This window comes from Centroberyx gerrardi, chromosome 5 (assembly GCF_048128805.1).
Source record: "Centroberyx gerrardi isolate f3 chromosome 5, fCenGer3.hap1.cur.20231027, whole genome shotgun sequence".
NCBI lineage: Eukaryota > Metazoa > Chordata > Actinopteri > Beryciformes > Berycidae > Centroberyx > Centroberyx gerrardi.
Window position 1 is genome coordinate 13,890,080 of NC_136001.1, and position 19,962 is coordinate 13,910,041.

At 40.1% G+C, this 19,962-nt stretch overlaps 1 protein-coding gene across 1 annotated transcript in view; it reads left to right on the plus strand.

The window, feature by feature from the left end:
• necab3 (N-terminal EF-hand calcium binding protein 3) overlaps positions 1–19,137 on the plus strand; it is a 37,290-nt gene extending 18,153 nt beyond the window's left edge. Inside the window, exons 6-13 of the mRNA XM_071903926.2 lie at positions 1,191–1,327; positions 4,761–4,882; positions 6,424–6,503; positions 9,707–9,760; positions 12,702–12,814; positions 13,398–13,475; positions 14,189–14,280; positions 18,139–19,137. Of these exons, the coding sequence (XP_071760027.1) occupies positions 1,191–1,327; positions 4,761–4,882; positions 6,424–6,503; positions 9,707–9,760; positions 12,702–12,814; positions 13,398–13,475; positions 14,189–14,280; positions 18,139–18,167 (705 nt within the window). The 3' untranslated portion in view covers positions 18,168–19,137. The remainder of the gene's footprint in view (positions 1–1,190; positions 1,328–4,760; positions 4,883–6,423; positions 6,504–9,706; positions 9,761–12,701; positions 12,815–13,397; positions 13,476–14,188; positions 14,281–18,138) is intronic.
• Positions 19,138–19,962: the final 825 nt, after the last annotated feature.

Here is a 19,962-nt window from a genome sequence, read left to right on the forward strand (position 1 = left end):
TCCTGCACTGAGTCTCATAAAACTCATAAGTCTAGTAAACAATAGAGGTCTGGTACACTTTTGGTCATGCACATTTCCATTATTTACCATAATATTATGCTCTTTTTTTATGCCACAGATTGATATTAACAGAGTCTGCTGTTATTAGAATAATGAACAGCTGTCAGAGTTGGTCCTGAACAGCAGATATTCATTAACAGGTTCATTTTCGTAGCTTAATGTAAGAGACATTTTAGCTCTGGAGGTGGACAGTATCTGAAATTTGAATCCTGTAACTAGTACAGGGAACTATTTACTTGCAATTCTAGATGTTGCAAGTGTGTTTAACAATCATACAGCCGCTAGTTATTTAAATCTATCTGCTGCACATCATGACATTTTCCTCCTCCATCGCCACTTTTTTAAATTGCAGTAGACGAGACATAATCAATAATCAATCATAATCACTGCAGAACTGTTTGAGGGGACAACAACCTGGAATCAGGGATGTGCATTATTGTAGAATAGAAACCAGCAATATTTGTTAAAGGAGAAGAAAAAAAAAGAGATGCCTGCTGAATAATTTTGCCTCCTGTCTTAATTAGAGCACCTTGTTCCTCTGTTCTGGCTCTCCTTTAAGCTGTCAAAACGGGGAAATCCATAGAGGGTTGTGCAACCGCTAGTTAGCAGCTGTGGTCTGTCACACAGTGTTCCGGACTGCTAATCCCATGATGCCTTTCAGCAGAGGCTAGTTGTCATTATAAGTTTTGACAAAGAACTACTGCACTGCTACTTCATTAGCATGTTGTGAAAATGAGGCTCCTGTGAGAATGCTTAATCATATTCATGTTTGGGGACTCGAGCAGCTATTATGTCTTCCTATTAAAGTCCTCCCACCTTGGAATTTGGATTTGCGGTACTGAATGATGCACATGCTCAAAAAAGTAATTATCCCATTTACTTGCAGCTGTCACATGTCACAAGTGGCTGTATTTGTGTTTGGGAGAAGTTATCAAATCATGACTCATTCCCTCTCTGTCTGTCTTGCTCTCTCTTTCTTTCTCTTTCTTGTTGCTTTCCCTTTCGGTTTGTGTGTTGTCCGTCTCTCTCTCTCTCTCTCTCTCTCTCTCTCTCTCTTCTCTCTCTCTCTCTCTCTCTCTCTCTCTCTCTCTCTCTCTCTCTCTCTCTCTCTCTCTCTCTCTCTCTCTCAGGAGTACCAGGGTTCCAGTGTGCTGGGCCAGTTTGTCACCCGCTTCATGCTGAGAGAGACGTCCAGTCAGCTGCTGTCCCTCCAACGGTCCCTCCAGTGCGCCATGGAGGCAGTGGAAGAGCAGAGCAGCCCCGCCCCGTCAGTACTGCACCATCACTCTGTTACATACATTTATATCAACACACTATCAGCACATTAATATAAGAACTACAACATTCTATGGAGCTACTATACTGTACTATACTATACTATGCTATGCTATACTATACTATGCTATACTATACTATATAGGATTATTTGATGTCCAACATTTTCACATTGTCACTATCACATTGCCCAATCAAACATCTCCATGACATCAGGTGGGGGGAGGATGGAGCGGTCCTGTCTCATTAAAGCGAGTTTCATTCTCCATTTGGTTCACATGTTTGAGAAACATTGTTTTCTGATACACATCTTTTTCCTATAATTGCGCACAAAATACAGGCTAAACTAGCCTTGCCAGACTTTTTACTGACTTAAATCGAGTTGAAATGAGGAGAAAGGGCTTGGCTGGCTGCCTATTAGGAACGGTGTGTGTGTGTGTGTGTGAGCAGTATGGCTGTGTGTGTGTCTCTTAAGGCTTGTCTCTTTTCTTCCACTGACTCGGCTGAGCATTGTTCCCAACGCCTCTTATTCAGGGATTTAGTTGTTTTGGCTAATGGCTATATTGCAAAAGTAAAACATTATTTTTTAAAGTATTACATTGATGAATAAAAACCTCAACATCGACACATGAAAAAGTCATAGGCACTGCCACAATCCCTATACTATACTATACTATGCTATACTGTTCTGCACTGCACTGCACTGCACTATACTACACTAATACTATACTATACTATACTATACAATACTATACTGTACTGTGCTGTACTGTGCTAAACTACACTATACTATACTGTACTGTACTGTACTGTACTAAACTACACTATACTACTATATACTATATACTATACTATACTATAAGTCTCTCAATGTAGTATAAGCTAATTGCAATGCAACATTAGCTGACAATTGTACTTCCATATGATTTTCGATGTTACGTTTCAAACTGTCCCTCTGCTGAGTTTGTCTCGGCACAAAAACATCTAGACTCAAAGGTGCACACATGAGCTGTGTCATATGGGCAATGGATTATGGTCATTGTAGTTCATTAATACACTTTCGGCACTTGGCAGCATTAAATCTTGATTGTTTGAAAACTCCATCGGCGAGAATCGTCAGCTTCATGCAAAATGAATCCAAGACAAAACTGTACTTGCCAGGCTGTTAATTACCTAGGCAGGTAATATTAAAATATTAAATATTAACATTATACTGTATTGCACTATATCTTTGCCATAATATGCTATGCCATGTTATACTATGCTATGCCACTATATTATGCCATCAAGGCTACAGAGAAATAGACCAGCACTGCACTGTCAGTACTATATTTATTCTATTAATAGTAAAAATGTTGTGCTGGTCTAAAGCCACAGGAAGCACAGGAAATTCAACTGATCAGTGGATGCCTTCAGTTGGTTCTCTTTCTTTCATGATATGCCTTTCAGCACAAAGCTGTGACAACTGCTACAGTCTTGCAGCTATGCATATTGTTGTTCAAACAATGGCATCACTAATGGGCAGACTGCTTAAAATTCAAAGCGCCTAATGGTTCCATAAAATCTGAATGTTGAGTTCATAAAATCAAAACAACTTTGTGGAGCTGTCCCCAATTTGGGATTTGCTGAGCCAGTGGGTATATGAGTCACTTTATGCAATGGTATTAAAATGTACTAATCTTTTACTCTACAAAAATTTCACTTTTTTCAGAGACCTCAGCACCTTTGCTCCCACAATGCTTTGCAGCATCACTCATATGATTAATGATATGCCGAAGATGCTCGGCAGCACAGTCTATCAAGGGCAGTCATTGATCAGACCATTTACCTTGCCAGCAGTCAAGTCAATATCATGCAAGACAAAAGAAACAAGAGACAGTTGTTAAGTGGACTAGCATATGATGCCGCCCACGCTGCCATTTAATTCAATTGACTTTTTAAATTTCAAAAGACGAGGTTATTTCCCCCCTTGTTATGCCAACCCAATATGGCAGCACAACTTCAAGATGGATTGTCAGTTGCACAGCACGTGTCAGGCCTCGACAGAGCTCCGACGCCTCTCCTCTCTCCCCTCTGGGTGCCGCCCTGGTATTATTGGATATAATGGAGCGATTATAGCCAAGGTGAATTATTGAGAGGGAGCTGGGGGAGGCAGAGAGGGATCAGAAAGAGAAAGGCTGATGAGGGTGGCATCGAAATAGAGAAAAGGTGAGTCATGGAGGAAAACGAGAAGCAAAGAAAGTTGAATATAAAAGGTGAATAAATGAGAGAGTGGTGCAGAAAGTCCGAGACAGAGAACAAACAGAGAGAGAGAGACAGAGACAGACAGAGAGACAGACAGAGAGAGAGAGAGAGATGGGCAGATATGCAGAGGGAGGGAAGCTTTTTTAGATTGTTTTCCAACAGAGAAGCACATATAGATTTTGAAAGAGAGAGCAGGACAGAATTGCATGTGTGCATGTGTTTGTGTGTGTATGTGTGTGTGTATGTGTATGTGTGTTGAGGGGGCAACATTAGAGAGATTGAGGTGGCCACAAACAGCTTATTTCTTTCTCCCTGGCTCCCCTGCAGTGGATTTATGGTTGTGGCAATGGCCTTTGGGCTCCAGGCAGGTCTCAGCGTGAGAACCTCCTAGTAATGCACTCCCTCTGCGCTGTCAGCGTGAGGCCGCACACACACAGAACAACATGCACACACACAAAAACACAACAAAAGGAGGGAGATTCACACACTCCCAAGAACAAACACAGACCTTCACACACAAAAGATAGAGAGAGAGAGGCAGACTCTTACCAAAGTGAAACGAAAGTATGCGCACACACACTCTCAAGTGTCACACACTCACAACGGCACACACTCAAAGTCCTGCCCTTGAAACTTTGTGTTTACTGACAGAGAACACCTTGCCCTCTACCACAGAGGTGTGTGTGTGTGTGGGGGGGGGGGGGGGGGGGGGGGGGGATAAGCGAGGCTCAGTGCTCCTTAATGCCCAGCCTGTGGGTTAATTAGGACTGGTGTGCATCCAGGGGCCCTTCGCTAAGTGTTTTCACCTCTCTTCTGGGCACTCGCTGTTTATCTCTGGTGTTCTGGTGTCTCTGCACCCTTAACTACACTCTCTTTTACCATGCTGTCTCTCATCAGACATTGGTCTGTCGCCATCTCATTTTCTGATTTTAATCAATTATTAAAGCATCCCTCCTTCCCTCTCTCTCTACCCTCTCTTTCTTGCTCTCGCTCTCGTCCCTCCAACTTCTCTCTTACTACCACAGTTTTATTGTAATTCCTCCTCTTCGTGCCCCCTGTGTCTGCTGCCTGTCTGCCATGTCTTCATTTTTTTTTTTTTTCCCACACTCCTCTGACAAACACCCCTCTGACAGTTGCTTTCTTTCTTTCTGACGTTTATTTGTCTCCCTGGGGTTTGGCAGGAGAGAGGTAAAGGCACCAGAGCTGACAGCAGTACAGAGGAATGGCAGGCGGTGTGGCCGCAGGATCCATAATAACCTGTGTCTGTCCCCATCGGACCCCTACTCCGGCATCCTGACCACAGGTAATATGATGTTAATACTGCTTAATATGTAATATCATACAGAAATGTTACAGTATTGATACAGGTACATGGCAATATGTGTGTGTGTATGTATAGGGAAATGTATATGGGGAAAGTTGACTGAACATGCATGCTCTTTTTCAGCAATGCCCTGCTAACACCCACACACTTATATGCATTTGCACCTGTGCTGCCCAGTACAGCCAGTGTTCTGCTGAGGAACTCTACTATGCAGCTTTACTGGAGAAATTGGGGTTAAGTGCCTTGCTCAAGGGCACATCAACAGTGTTTGGTGAGGGAGAACATTTCTTAGCCACTCCAGGACTCTAACTAGTGACACTTTTTCAATGATAATAACAATAACCTTTATTCATAGAGCACTTATAAACAGCATTTCAAACTGCAATGAAATACAAATGAAGGCAATACATTAAAAAAAACATAAATGTGAGCACAAATCTTTTACCCTTTACAGCCGCCTAGGGATATAGTGGAGGATAAACCCAGCTAAACCCATTTTTTCCCAACTTTTTATTTGATGAGATAGAAAAATCCAGTTCAAAGCTTCAGGAGTTTTTTTTATTGTCAGACACACACATTGGAGAATTGTGTGTGAATGTCTGCATAACCTGTCACTGTCATTGGTTTTGTGCATAATTAAAGCTGGCAGTAATCTTGCTCTGGGGACTTTTTTCAGCTATTCAGGTCATATTGACATTTTCTAATGCAATTACTTTGTGTTGAGCCTCATTTACTTGCTCCTTGACTAATATTGATAGACTGAACACTAGGTATTGATAAGTACACAATGAAAATGAATGGACCATGGCCTTCACTAACTTGCCAATTGACTGGTAACAAGAGTCTGGATGTCTTATTATATAGTGAGGCACATTAAACTGTTTTTGATGATATTTGTAATATAATATTGTTTTTATATTTAGTTACTATTGAGTTTTTTTACCCTCTAGCTTCTCATTTATTAAAACTGCATGTTAACTCTCTCCACAAGGAAGCTCTCCTTAAGCTCCAGTGTAAACAACAACACAATGAAAATGTCTAAATGCCTATTGAAACTATTCAACTGCCGAAAATCAATTTTAAATTAAAGGAATACACAGACTTTTGTCAAATAATCTATTGGATAGATTTATAATTATGTGACGAGCAGATTGGTAATAGTTCTACCTGTGCGCATTCACTATTTAGTTCTCTACGGTGCTATCGTGGATGTGTAGCTTGCCCATTGTGTAGTGCATTCAAACTTTAGCACAAACAGTGGATACCATAATTTCCTTAAGCAGTGTGCATTGCAGAAAGCGAGCACCTAATAAATACTGGACACACAGAAGTGAAATTGCCACCAATCCTTTCATGGCACATTGGTGCATTCATCAAAGAGATTACTTGCCAATATCTGGGTGTATTCCCTTCAGTGATGGGAACATACTGTATCTCTGTATATTAATCAAAGGAATAGACACAGAGACGAAATCTTGCATTTTGTCGCCCATTTTGATGATTTTCCGTTGTGTTTTCAGGTGTGAGCATGGAGAATGGAGAGAACTGGTGCTCTCAAATCAACAGGCTGCAGCAACTTCTGGACAAGCTGGAGTGTCAGGTGGGAAAAATTTCTTGAACCTACAGTATGTTATGATGCAGACTCCAATGTGTGACTCTATTTGTGAAAGCAAACTGAATCTCAGTGGTTAAGCAAATCTGAGCACAGGTCACAGAATCAGAGCTTTAATATCTTGAGACACTGGTCCTGATTCATCAACCATAGATAAAATGAATCCATCATTTCCCCATAATCATCAGTATTTAGCAGTCATATATCATCAAATGTATTAACTTGGTTGTATGGCTAATGTAATGCATGTGATAGGAACAAACAACATAAATGTGTGTGGACTATTTGTCTTACTGTTAGAGGCCTGTCAACTCAATTGCTTTGGCATTTTCAGTATAAAATCATCATTTGTGACCAATCATACAGAAATTATGCAAAATAGAAATGCCTAATGTTTTAGTCTTCCAAACAAACAATGCTGTTCTAATTCTTTTTTCAATCATTTTGTTTTGTTTTGGGATATATAATATGGTAAACATGCTTTGGTAGCACTTTATTTGGATAGTCCAATGTTGATACTCAACTAACTATCTGGTGACAAAAAGTAGATGTTCAACAAAGTGTCAGTTGCCTATTACATGGATTTCCACAGACTGTTACCCTGACCTTAGCCTAACCCTAACCCCAATCCTAACCTGACACTATTTCTAACATTAACCCCAACCCAAAGATTAAGCTTAGCCCAGACATTAAATATCTATATACTACTTTTCACATAATTATCACTTGAAACTCAGTAGTGACACGTTATAGTCACTTGATAGGAAGTTGAGTATCAACACTGGACTATCCAAATAAAGTGTGTCCCAAGCTTTTAGTTGTTACAAGAAATAAGAAGCACACCGGCACTCAAACTTGGCTCCTCAAACAGCAGAGAGACTGTGCATATCTCTCCAGACTTGTATGCAAATTGGCCTGCGTAGCTTCTTTTACATAATTGGAAGGCTACCTGCAACCTGTGGATTTCACTGGAGGGTCGAGTGTGGGTATGGTGTTGCGTTTTCATGATTATGCCTCTCACATTGGATTCTGCTGTCTTGCTGATGTCTGGGAACATTTCAACTACCAGATTATACAAGTGCCAGCTCAGTGCTTAAAGGGTTTCAGCAATGGCGTGAAAAATGAGGGTAAAAGTACTTGAACAGACTTAATGTGTATCTGCAATCAAGTAGATACAACTCTAATTAACTGCACATTGGTATGTATTGCATACTTCTATTCAATTTTACACGGACGACAACATCATTCAGAGTATATTACGATAATGTTATGAAACATAGAAGCTTTGCACGCTAGAAGATAAAGAATGAGGAAGAATTTGCAGCATGTGAAAAATGATGACTTTCTTTCTAAAAGGCATTCTGCAGTTCTGAGTATATGAGAAACACAAAGCACCGTCATCTCTCCACCTCTCGTCTCTCACTCACCTCTCTCATTCTATTTTCCCTGACCCGTTCCCACCACCACATCCCGAAGCCACTCTCTTTCACGCTCTCCTGCCTTCTCTTCTGCTCCATCTCATTCCCGCTCTCCCTCTGTTCTTCTTTATTAACCCCCGTTATTCTCTTGATGCTGTTCATTCTTTCCCCCTCTTTTCAGTCTTTCTCTCGCTGCATTTTTCTTTCTCCAATTCTCAGTTTGTCAACCCGGAGGGACTTGGAGTGCAATATCAAAGCAATTCATAACCTGCAGCATGTTCTGAAGTGCAATATCTCCACCTCAACACCGCCAGCACCACACACACACACACACACACACACACACACACTATCTCTCTCTCTCTCTCTCTCTCTCTCTCTCTCTCTCTCTCTCACTCACTCACTCACTCACTCACTCACTCACTCACACTCTCTCTCTCTCTCTCTCTCTCTCTCTCACTCTCTCTCTCTCACACACACACACACACACACACACACACACACACACACACACACACTTACACACTCTTTCTCTTTAGGCAGAAAACTCATTCTCTTGCATTTCATGTGCTATAATTCATTATTCATAGCATCATTCTTCTACCCTGTGTTCTTATAGACTATATAGACGCGTATCAAAATATGGACAGGGTTCGGAAAAATGAAATCATTCATCTGGTGTATTATATGTTCTCCTGGCTGTTTTTCTTCCAAAACACAATTTCAATCTACTTTCCGCAGTGTGGCTATGATTGACTTTTAGAATGTCAGTTGACCCCATCATGGCTTTATTCTGCTATCACATTTCCAGCTGTAAAACGAAAAGCAATGGATAAAAGACTGGTGCAAGGGCTTTAATCCATTTGTTTAGCCCATTTACCCATGTATTTACTGTTCTCAGCCTGAACACAAGCGCAAATGATCTATCCTGTAACTTGCACCAGCGCTCCAGCTATCACTGCCCTCCTTCTTGCTTCATTATTGAACTTGTGTGGTATGATGATCACTGTTTTGCCACATGAATCACACCATGTTTTGCTTTGTAGTCTGCTCAGTTGCTGACATCTCACAGTTTCATATTCAAATTTGCTATTCCCGTTGTACTGTTAGCCACATGTTAACAACACCCTGCCGGTGCTGTTCCAATAAACACGAACAAACAAGACATCTTGACTTTGCACTCACAACAAAGCCTCATGCATCAGACAAAAGAAAAAAAAATCAAATGAATCAGAATGTGCTGAGCATGCCAAAATCCAAGATATGAATTTATTTTATTTATTTATTGCAAGACTACCAACTGCAGGGTTGTAACAAGTGGCTAATAACATAACAGGTCAGTGATTTATAAAACCATGAGAGTAGCAGCATGTGTTTTGAGAGAGCAACTTACATAGAGAAAGGATGGAGGAAATGATCAGCTGCTGTCCATCGGTAAGGGCTAGTCCAAAGCTTAAAGCTCATCAATAAAATCTGCAACATTGAGGAGACTGAAACTATTTTCAAGCCTCCAGTAATCTAGTTTTACTCTAATAAAGCTTAATTTTGGTGTGAAACAATATTAGCTTGACTGTAATTTTATGGAATAAATTGGGAATCAAATAAACAGAGATTGTTTCAGGAAGTATTATGGGCTATTGGGGCTTTTTTGATTTCAGTGATGCAACTCTTAAATGGCTCTGGGCATGAATAATCTTTCTTTGCCATAACTTTGACAGAGCCAAGAGCTACAATAGCCTCTACTCTTCTCAAGTTATTACCTCTCTGTTTCAGAGTCCCAAGTTGGAGCCACTCAAAGAGGACACACTGGCCAGCACATACAAGTCTGTGAGTCAATACTGACACCCGAAATGTACCTAGAATACTGATATGAGTGAAGCACTGAATAAACATTTTGTGGCAATTAGTTTTGAAGTTTCAAGTAATAAGGTTGGCTGAGAAGCATGATTGCCAATATGTTATGACAATCACTCTGACCAGGCAACACATTCACATCTCTACCTCAGTGTTGTATGGATTATAATACCACAGACAGACACACACACAGCCATTATTAAAACATAATTTCAAAAGGTCAGTTGCAATGAAACAACAAATTGGAGCTTAACATTTTACTGTTGATGTGACCATCCCCGTTGTCCATATCAGGTAAAACACATCTATCACCTCCCTCCACTCAGCAGATGGTTAGTGATGCTTAGCAACACAAAAAAAAGCTATTTGCAAAGGTCAACATGTCAGATGTTGTGTCCAAATGAAACAAACTAACACTTAACATAACTTTTTAAGGGAGTGCTGTGGTATAGTAGCAATGATACACTCAAGGTCAAGCTATATGATGAGATTTTTGCACTGCAGTGCTGAAATGTGACACTGCTGTCTTCCTGAGACTACAGCACAGCAATATTATCTCATGGAATAGCACTCCCTTTTGCATATTATTGCTGAATTACAGTGACATACTGTACCAGATAGAACAGCAGCGTACCAAATGGATATTGCATCTGTGCAAAGTACACTAAGAATTTTTATTGTACCCTTATGAAATGTTCTGCACCTCACTGTGCAAATAAAATAGATCATAAACTAAGAAGGGCCTCGCTTTAGGGAGGAATTGCTTGCATCTTAAAACTTCAGATCAAAACTCTCCTATAATTCTCAGATTACAACCTTGGGTTGGACAAGTGAGAAGGGTAATTGTGCAACATATTATCTCAATATAATTATAGTGGAAATTTGATGAAAGTAATTATTATGACACTGTAATAAAAAGTGAAATTAGAAATGACAACAGCAAAATCCTCATTCCTGAGTCTATTATGCAGCACCAGCTGTAATACATTTTTCCAAATGCCTATTGGGACATACAGTATTTCCCTATTGTGTAACAAAAAGACATCTTCAGTACACAAAAAGGTAAAAACAAAGAGTAATGTGTCCATTTCATTAGTTTATGCTATGATAAGCCTATTCCCAGTAACAGTGGATAATTGGCACCATTGTTCTGTATAGAATTGTAGAGTTTTATTCCAAAATAGGATATTGAAGGTATTTGAAAAATGTGACATGTATACTTTGCTTACAAAATAGATACTTCAGGTGATATAATCAGGGGTATTTTTGAAATATTTAACAATGAACACTAGATGATGATGATGATGATGATGATGGTGGTGGTGGTGGATAGATAGCATTTTAGAATTAAACCATTCAGTTGTAAACCTAGCAAATAACATTATAAAAGGTGCACAATATTGAAAGAAATCCACTCAATGCCAAAAGGTGAACATATGAAAAATCCATGATCAGTCGTCATCCTCGTGGGAGTTCTGAATGAACCAGCACAATGAATACACCCTAAAATTCTGAATTGCAGTACCTTCCGCATTAACAAATTGTCGTCGACTGCATATTTCTACGCACACTTAATCATGGCCTTAGCTGCTAAATATATAACACGGGCCAGCAGATACAAGTCTGGGACTCAGCACTTAGTCATAATAGAACATGTTTTTTACTGCATGAACTGATTGCAGTAGCGAATCACTGCTTTGAATTGTTTAGACAATAAAGGGGGCAGCAGGGAGCGTAGCGGGTAGGGAGGCCGCTGTTCAAGTCCGCTTGTCCTTGAACAAGACACTGAATCCCTCGCAGCTGCAGGGTGCTGCTCTGTAGCTCACCCTGCACTCCCACTTTCCTGTTGAGCGGGTAAAGCTGAACTATAATTTCCCTTCTGCAATCAATAAAGCAAAAAATACCACATTATTATTAAGATTTTCTTCTCTTTTCCTCTGCCAGGAGGCTCACGGATTGATCTGGCAGCCGGTTGATTGAGAGATACAAGTGTCATGTTACGATTTCATGTTAAATTTAGTTGGTACATTTGAGACGACATTTGTGAAAGAAAAACCTAAAACGGACGCTGCAGTACAAATGAAGAATAATTTAATTTAGGGATATCTGTGACAACTACCACTGTAGAAACAAATGAATCTATAAGACACTGATGAGGTATCATGGCTATGCAGTTATTTTAATGCAGATCAAGTATCATGAAACAGCTTGGTGTGTTGTTGATACATTAAAATTTAGAAATACTCTGTAACCTCAGCGAAGTTGCAGTGAGCTCCACAGCACTTTATTTGCAAAAATATATATATCTAGGAACTTTGTTGTGAGACTCTGTGCTGTACAGATGTAGCTGCCATCTCCTTGCAGACATAAAGTTTAAATTTAGCTGCTACAGTTGGGGTTATAAAACTGTCTCTGTGACTCAGGGCAGGTTTGCCCCACTTTGCCCCATATATCCTTGCAGGTAGTGAGTCCAAGAGTTGCACTAAAATTGCTTTACAATAGTGCCTCCATCTTGCCTCATCCAGCTGTCTCCACTCAGGCTTTCAGCCGTATAGGCAAATAAAATAGAAAGTACACAGAATATGCCTTAGGTGAGAGCGATACAAATAGACATCACTTTTATTTATTTATATCTTATCTATTGTTACAGATGGTGAGCTATTTACCCTTAGGAAGGTGCAAACAGTTACCCATCAAAAAGTTTCATAAGTATCCATCTTGACAATATCAACACACATGCCTGTACCTCAGGGGGCGATGTTTGTTGGATGTCTCTTCGCTCACATACGCACATACACACACACACACACACACGGCATGCTGTTCCTTATATACGGGCGATTGTTTTATGTTTATCATCTCATCTCGCTCCTCTCTCTCTTGCTGCGGTCCTCTCTTGTCTTGGTGCCAACAGAACATCCTGCTGGTTCAGAGGCAGATGTCGGTGACCGAGGAAGACCTGGACGACTTCCGGAAGGTTCTGAAGAGCTACGCCGACGCCACCTCGGCCCACTCTGACAACCTGCAGTCAGTCACGCTCTCTGTTTTTCAGGCAAAACAGTATTACTTCAGAGCATGACGTCAGGCCATGTTGTTCAGGCAACTTTTTGAGGCGATGTTGATGAGCAATATTGCTTGAATCAGGGATTGAATTTTAAACTAGGGCAAAACTGACGTCCATAAGTGAGGACAAAAATGCAAAAATACTGTGGGTGAAAATTGGCCATCTGTATGTTGCTCATGTATCGTCATCATGAGATACTTCAGCGGTATTTATGTGAACCCAAGCTGTGAGCAGCTTGATTGGAATGACAGTTTTGATATATATATATATATATATATATATATATATATATATATATATATAAAAATAGCAGTTTCACATAGAAACAGTCACAAATTATTTTATGGAAATGAGCGCTCATTTTCTTTTGACTTTACAATCTGCTATCTGCCATGAAGTTTTGCTAAGTTTTTAGTAATAGCTGACATCTGTCTGCCTCTCAAAAGTCTCAAACTTTTTTGTGTCTTTCACCCTTTCTACTTGCACTCACTTTCCCTCTGTATTTCTCTTGCTCCACCCTGCTTTCTCTCCGTATCTCTCTGTCAGTGTGTCCGTTCAGAAGCTCCCGGGGAAGTCGTGTTACATAATGTATGAGTTCTGGCAAGACCGCATCTCCTGGATGAGGTGGGTATGGTGTGTGTGCGTTTGTGTGTGTGTGTGTGTGTGTGTGTATGTGCGCAAACTGCGAGATGGGCCATCTGCTCATCTTCAGTGGTGGGGAACATTTCCATCAAAAATCTCAGAATGCCAAGCAGGCTGCCAATATCTGTCACACGTACACACACACAAACACACACACACACACACACACACACACACACACACACACACACACACAAACTCACACATGTACATGTACGCAAAGATGTTGCTTCCAATGTCATCTACGATGTACATATCAATGAATTTGTTCATCTGTCCTATGGAACAGTTATCATCTTGCACAGACCTGTAGTGTTAGATGTAAATGTGATTTAAAGCCTCAATGAGGATTTTTGTTGTGCAAATATGAGTATATAGTTGCACAAAAAAGTTGGTACTTGCTTGATAAAAAATAATCTCTTTGCACCTTACTGACACTCAAAATACAGTTCCAGTATTCTCCAGTGTCTATAAACAATACAAAATACAACATCTTCAAAATGTTGGCAGTCTCAAAATGCAGAATATCTCCATTGAAAAACTGTCTAATTAAACATTAACAAACATATTTAAACATATTAAACATAAACAAATCCAGTAGTGGAGAAGTCGTTGCACTCTACTCTGATTTCTTTCTTTCTAATAGTTTATTTTTCTCGCTTTCTCTCTCTCTTGCTCCCTCTTTGCCTCTGCAGCTACCTGCAGTCCAATAGCAGTAAAGATTTCCAGCGTTGCATCATTGACATGTTGGAGGATCCTGAAGTAGTATCTACTATGCTGCTCCCAGGTTTGTGTGTGTGTATATGTGTGTGTGTGTATGTATAAGTGCTACAACCAAAAATATATAAGAGAACCAGTACCTGCAGCCCCTACTTAGTGTCAGACCAAGATCTGATCAAACCTCTACAACCACTCAAAGAATTTACATAATCTTACAATGGAGACCCAGGTATTAGACACATGCAGTATAGGTGTAATGTTGGTGTAATGTCTTTTATTTAGGTGTAGTGCACAGTACATGAGGCATTCATGTAGCGTTGTCTTAGACTGTAATGACACCTGCACCATACCTACGCTACAGTATAGATTTATTTTGTACAGTTTCATGCCATTTTGATAGGTATTTCCTGTTAACGCCTGTCTTGAAAAATAGCCTAATTCCAGCCTCAATAACACGATTATCAAACAACCTTGAGAATGGTTTATCAAGCTTGCCACAACCCTAAGGAGTTTCTGATGTCTTAATTTGATCACAACAAGTCCCACTTTGTTCACTTGAGGGATCTGTTCACCACACAATGCTAATAGCTTACTATGCTGCTGTCTCTATGCCATTGTTCTTCTTAAGCCATGCTGCAAAATGTTTCGCAGATAATCAGTGTTAATATCTGCAGACAGGCCTAGGCTACCAGTCGCCCTGTGTGGGCCTAATGTCATAGCATATTCACATGGCCAGTAGGAATAATGCAGGACTAGCCCAACAAAAAGATTAGCCTCTAGGCCTATCTGGGGTGAGTTTCCCCATAGCGAATGATCTTGAAACCTCACAACGTACTTCACGCACAGTTTCAAGAGAGTTCTTGAAATTGTCACATGCATTTCCCAAAGGATATTGTGAAGACAAATTTGAATTAAGGTAGACTACAGCATATGCCGGAATTTGATTCGATGATCCGTGTACACCGTTTACATGTGCAGACATGAGGCATTTCTAAGGAGATAATCCAAGTGCCGATATCTTTTGAAGACACTATGTAGGTGTTGCAAGTACTGGTTCTCTAGGACAGTGATTCTCAATCTTTTCCATATCAAAGACCCCTAATTTAGTCCACATTAGGGCCACAGACCCCCATTTGATGAGATTTTGCCTTTCAAACTCAATTCTGTGAATATTTTTATAGTTAGATATGATTTTGTCCAGAATTCCGTGACAATCTGTATTGTAGATAGAGAGATAACAGTGAAATTATGATCAAAATAGTCATTCTTCTACATTCTCTAATTGTGTTTACTTCTTGTAAAAGAAATAATGGTGAATTTTAACAATTCATCAATTTGCTGGGGACCCCCTAGAACCCCCTCAAGGACCCCTGGTGGTCCCCGAACCCCACGTTGAGAACCACTGCTCTAGGATATCCAACTTCATTGTGTATGTCTGTGTGTCTGCAGGTATACATAGGGTGTGCTCATACTTCCAATTTTTTTTTTTAGAAAAAAAAAAAAAAAACATGCCTCAACCGCATTTTGTGCTGATAATTTGAAAAAGCAGGTCATGCAAACATGTACTTTGATTCCATGATGACCAACTGCTGCTGGCAGCAAACAGTATTTGCATCCAATTCTCAAAACAGAAATGATGAGTCATAACTACTACCAACTTTTCCACCAGTAGATTCTTCATTTTCAATCTGTTTTTTGTTGTCGTTGCGAAAGGTTGGCTGCCTATGCACCGTGAAACCCCACCTCTTCTTTGTTGTGATTGGTTACAAAAAGGTCCATGACATGAACTCTCAAAGGGTGTTTAAGCCCAACACTATGGCTGATTATCAATACGTGTTCTTGTGCGTTCTTGTGTCCTCCGTGATGCAGTTTACGTAATATCTAACCGCTGAAGTATGATTCCAAATCAAAAGAACGACAGGACGGAGGACAGATAGAAACCCTGGAAGTTTCCTTGCCAACCTCAAAATATCGAGGATGCATCGGATGGTGACTTGACCGACAAAAACTAATTGAAAGCCCCAAGATTCATTGCGACAACGGCGAGCAGCGCTGTAGTCTAGTACAGAGCTGGTTAACAGCTGGGAAAATTAACAGCTGTATGTCTTAATTAATCATGCACATGATGTGAAGCACACAGTCCATCTCAAATTCTCCCCAAGACAACTTGGGTTGAATTTCTGGGTTTTGTTGGGTTGAAACGTTCTCCACAAGGACACAAGTATCGACTTGGCATTCTTGGTTTTGATAATCAGCCCAGGTTACAGACGAGGGCCGGTGCCATGGGCAACTTTCTAACTCCTCCCTGAAACAAAAGAAAGATGAGTGCACCCAAAATGTTTCCTTGGCTCAGTTGCAAATACAGTCTTTGTATAATTGCAAAGTCTTGACACTAAGCTGGTAAACGCATTGTTTTAATATCACTTGCACTATCTTTCTGTTCTAATTTATACCAAAACCTAAGTTTGAATATGCATGCTTTGAGACAGCTGCATTGAGAAACCTATTTCGAAGATGAGCACAATGTTAGGAGATATATTTGCTTTTGCAAGGCTGCTACCTTGTAGAGTTGTTTGGCAAGACTTGATTTAAGTAACTTGTCTGGAGGCCAAACGTGTGTTAAGGTTCACCTTGAGTAACTTATCTGAAAGACATGCATATGTTTTGAGATATTAACTGTTTTGCTTGGCAGGAGTTTTAAGAAACTTATCTAGAAGAAAACAGGTGTGAGGAGACAGCATGATGAACTTATTTTTGCTTGGCTGCTAGTTATAGAGTTGTCTGTCAGTTTTTCAACAGGTGTGTTCGTGTAAATCTTGATGTCTATCTGGAAGACAGACATGTTATTACATGTATTATTTGGCTGACTGCTATTGCTACTAACAGATGAGTTACCTAGTAAGCTACTGCTTTACTTGGTGTATCATCTGGACAACATCAAAACGTATTAGGAAACAGCTTGATCAACTTGTTCTGGCTAATATTAGGAAATAGCAACTACTCATTTTGATGCCAATAAATGCATCCTGGAGGAGCTCTGTGGAAGACAAACAGCTCTGTGGCCAAGGTTGCTAGTTAGAGTTGTCTGGCAGGACTTTTAAGTAAGACATCTGAAAGACAAATGTGTGTGTTAAGTGTTAGCTTTATTAAGCAACCTGGAAGACAACCATAATGTTAGAAGATATTTGGTTTTGGTTGCTAGCGACACATTTGTCTGACAGGAGCTTATACTCGTCTGGGATGCAAACAGGTTTGCTTGGTTGCAGGTTTGCTTGGTTACAGCTTGATTGTTTTTTGGAAAACAGTTTAGGAGATTTGATTTTTAGGCCACTGCCTTTATATTTGCCTGGAAGGAGCTTTGTAGCAGGCAAGTGTTCGCTATTGACATGTTTGAGCATGTTCATCTTTCTGTGTTTTGGGGGAGGAGTTAGCAAGTAAACACCCTTTGAGCGGCATGAGTGCTCCTCTAATAGATTGAACTGTTCACAGCTTAAGAAAGTGCTTCACACTGCCTAAAAATACCAGGTGCAGCATCTTTCCAACCCAGCCGCTTTCTGTCGGCCTTGCGGCTGCTTCCCATTGACTTTCATGTAAAAAATGTGTTGGCATTTTGAAAAGTGTAGAATAGTGTGAACACTGCCTTAGGTATCTATAAATATGTGATTCTCCTGCCCTTAAGTTGTTTTGATGGCCCCGGCCCCAAATGACCTTAAATTATTGACACATTTGATATTTGCTTGAAGGAAATGTTTAGCTAATAAATCACACAGGAGCTTAATAAAATGTAAAGTAGATTAATGATTTTTAAATGTACCCTGACGTTTCCCTTAGGAAGTACAGACTGGTGTTAGGTAAATTCTCTCTCTCTCTCTCTGTCTCTCTCTGTCTCTCTCTCTCGCTGTCTCTCTCTTTTTTTTCCCCACAGCCTCCTGGTGGATTATGACTAACAACTAACAACTGAATCCAGAACGTCACATCTACTACTGCCCACACTGTCACACGGACAAAGACACCCACGCACACACTGACATGAACTCACACTGACACACTGGCGCACCACACACACACACACACACACACACACACACACACACATACACAGACACAGATGAGATTCAGAAGGCATCCAAGTGATTGAAGGCTACAGGACACAGAGACGCTGGCATAATCCAGCGTTCTCCAGCAGTATCTTTTAATGTTCTTCTGTCTTGGACTGCTCATTATTGTGCCGCTAATATCAAAAGGGAAAGATACATGGATAGTTGCACCCTAGCCAATCTATAGACTTGAAAGCAGCTCTGATTCTCTGCAATGCAAAAGCCAATTTCAATGCTTTGGAAGCTTTTTCTTATAATCTCTCTCTCACTCATGCTCTGCCCCCCTCTCTTTTAGTCTGTGGATCACACAAGAAGAACTGAAATAGAAAAAACAATGAGACGCTACTGTGGGTTACTAGTGCATCAAGTACACAAGGGTGGAATGTGTCATGCTTTTGATGATTTGTTTACTCTTGAGAACAATTAAATAGGAAGAATACGGGGGGAGAGGAGGGGGAGGGGAAGAGTTGTGGCAGCCTAAACATGCATGCTGTTGACTGTGGCCAAGAGCTTTCAAGAATAGTTCCTTTGCATCCTGGCCGTATACTGTACAATACTACAGCATCCTTTTGCTTTAATTAGCTATCTTAATGTCATGTGTATAGAATGCAAAAAGGCTGTTATTATAAAAGCTAGCCTTGCCCTAACATCTATAACTAGATATACTAGTGGTCAATTATTTATGTTAGTTACATCCCCTCAATCCCCATTCTGAGGCAGTCTTTCTGTCCCATATTTAGACTTATCTCTAAAAATGTATGTACTTCTCTTATTTAAAACATCTATAAAAGACATACATCATACACCCAGTTATGAAGAGAACAATATATTTGATGTATAATGTATTTATTTTGATCATAGTAGAGTTTATTCCATTTGTACATATGGAGCTCAGATATATTAATGTTTCTGTTGTGGTTTGGTTTGGTAATGGACATTCCCACCAATTGTAAACATTGAAAAGTAACTTTAATAAAAGTATTAAAGCTGCTAAATGTCTGTTTTTGTCACTACCATAAACAATGCTTTTGATTCTTCACAGCAAATTTTACTCACAGCTACATTTTGGACTTTACAACATGCTACAACAACAACAACAACAATCAAATCTCACATTGTCGCATGATATATATAGAGTTATAGTGGGAACACCCAGAAGCAGCTTGGAGACAGGCTCACACACAATGGGCAACATCAGAACTTTTCACTCCATTTCTATTAATGGTTTTATTCATTACAGTGTTCTGTGAGCTATGAATTCCTCACAGAGCTTTGGAATAAAGATAGCTCTTAAAGTAGATTCACTGAGGGGCTAGAAATTGTCTGGAGTGTCAGTGCATCCGTCATCAAGACACCTGCCCGCCCATCTTTATCATACTGTCACTTGTCAGATGTGGAGAGGATGGAGGATCTAGGTGGTTCAGTTACACCGCTGTACATGTTTAGAGTAGTGGCTACAGCGGTCTGTGTCTCAAAAAATGCTGCAAAGGAGAACTGAACTGAGCTTAACAGTCAACAGGTCATCCGAACAACAGAACTCCATATTTTTGTAATCATACAGTCACCTTTATGCCTTTTGCAATGAGAATGAAAAGTAGTGGTGATGCTTTTCTAAGCAATCAATAGCGATACAAAGGCCAAATCTTTTTCAG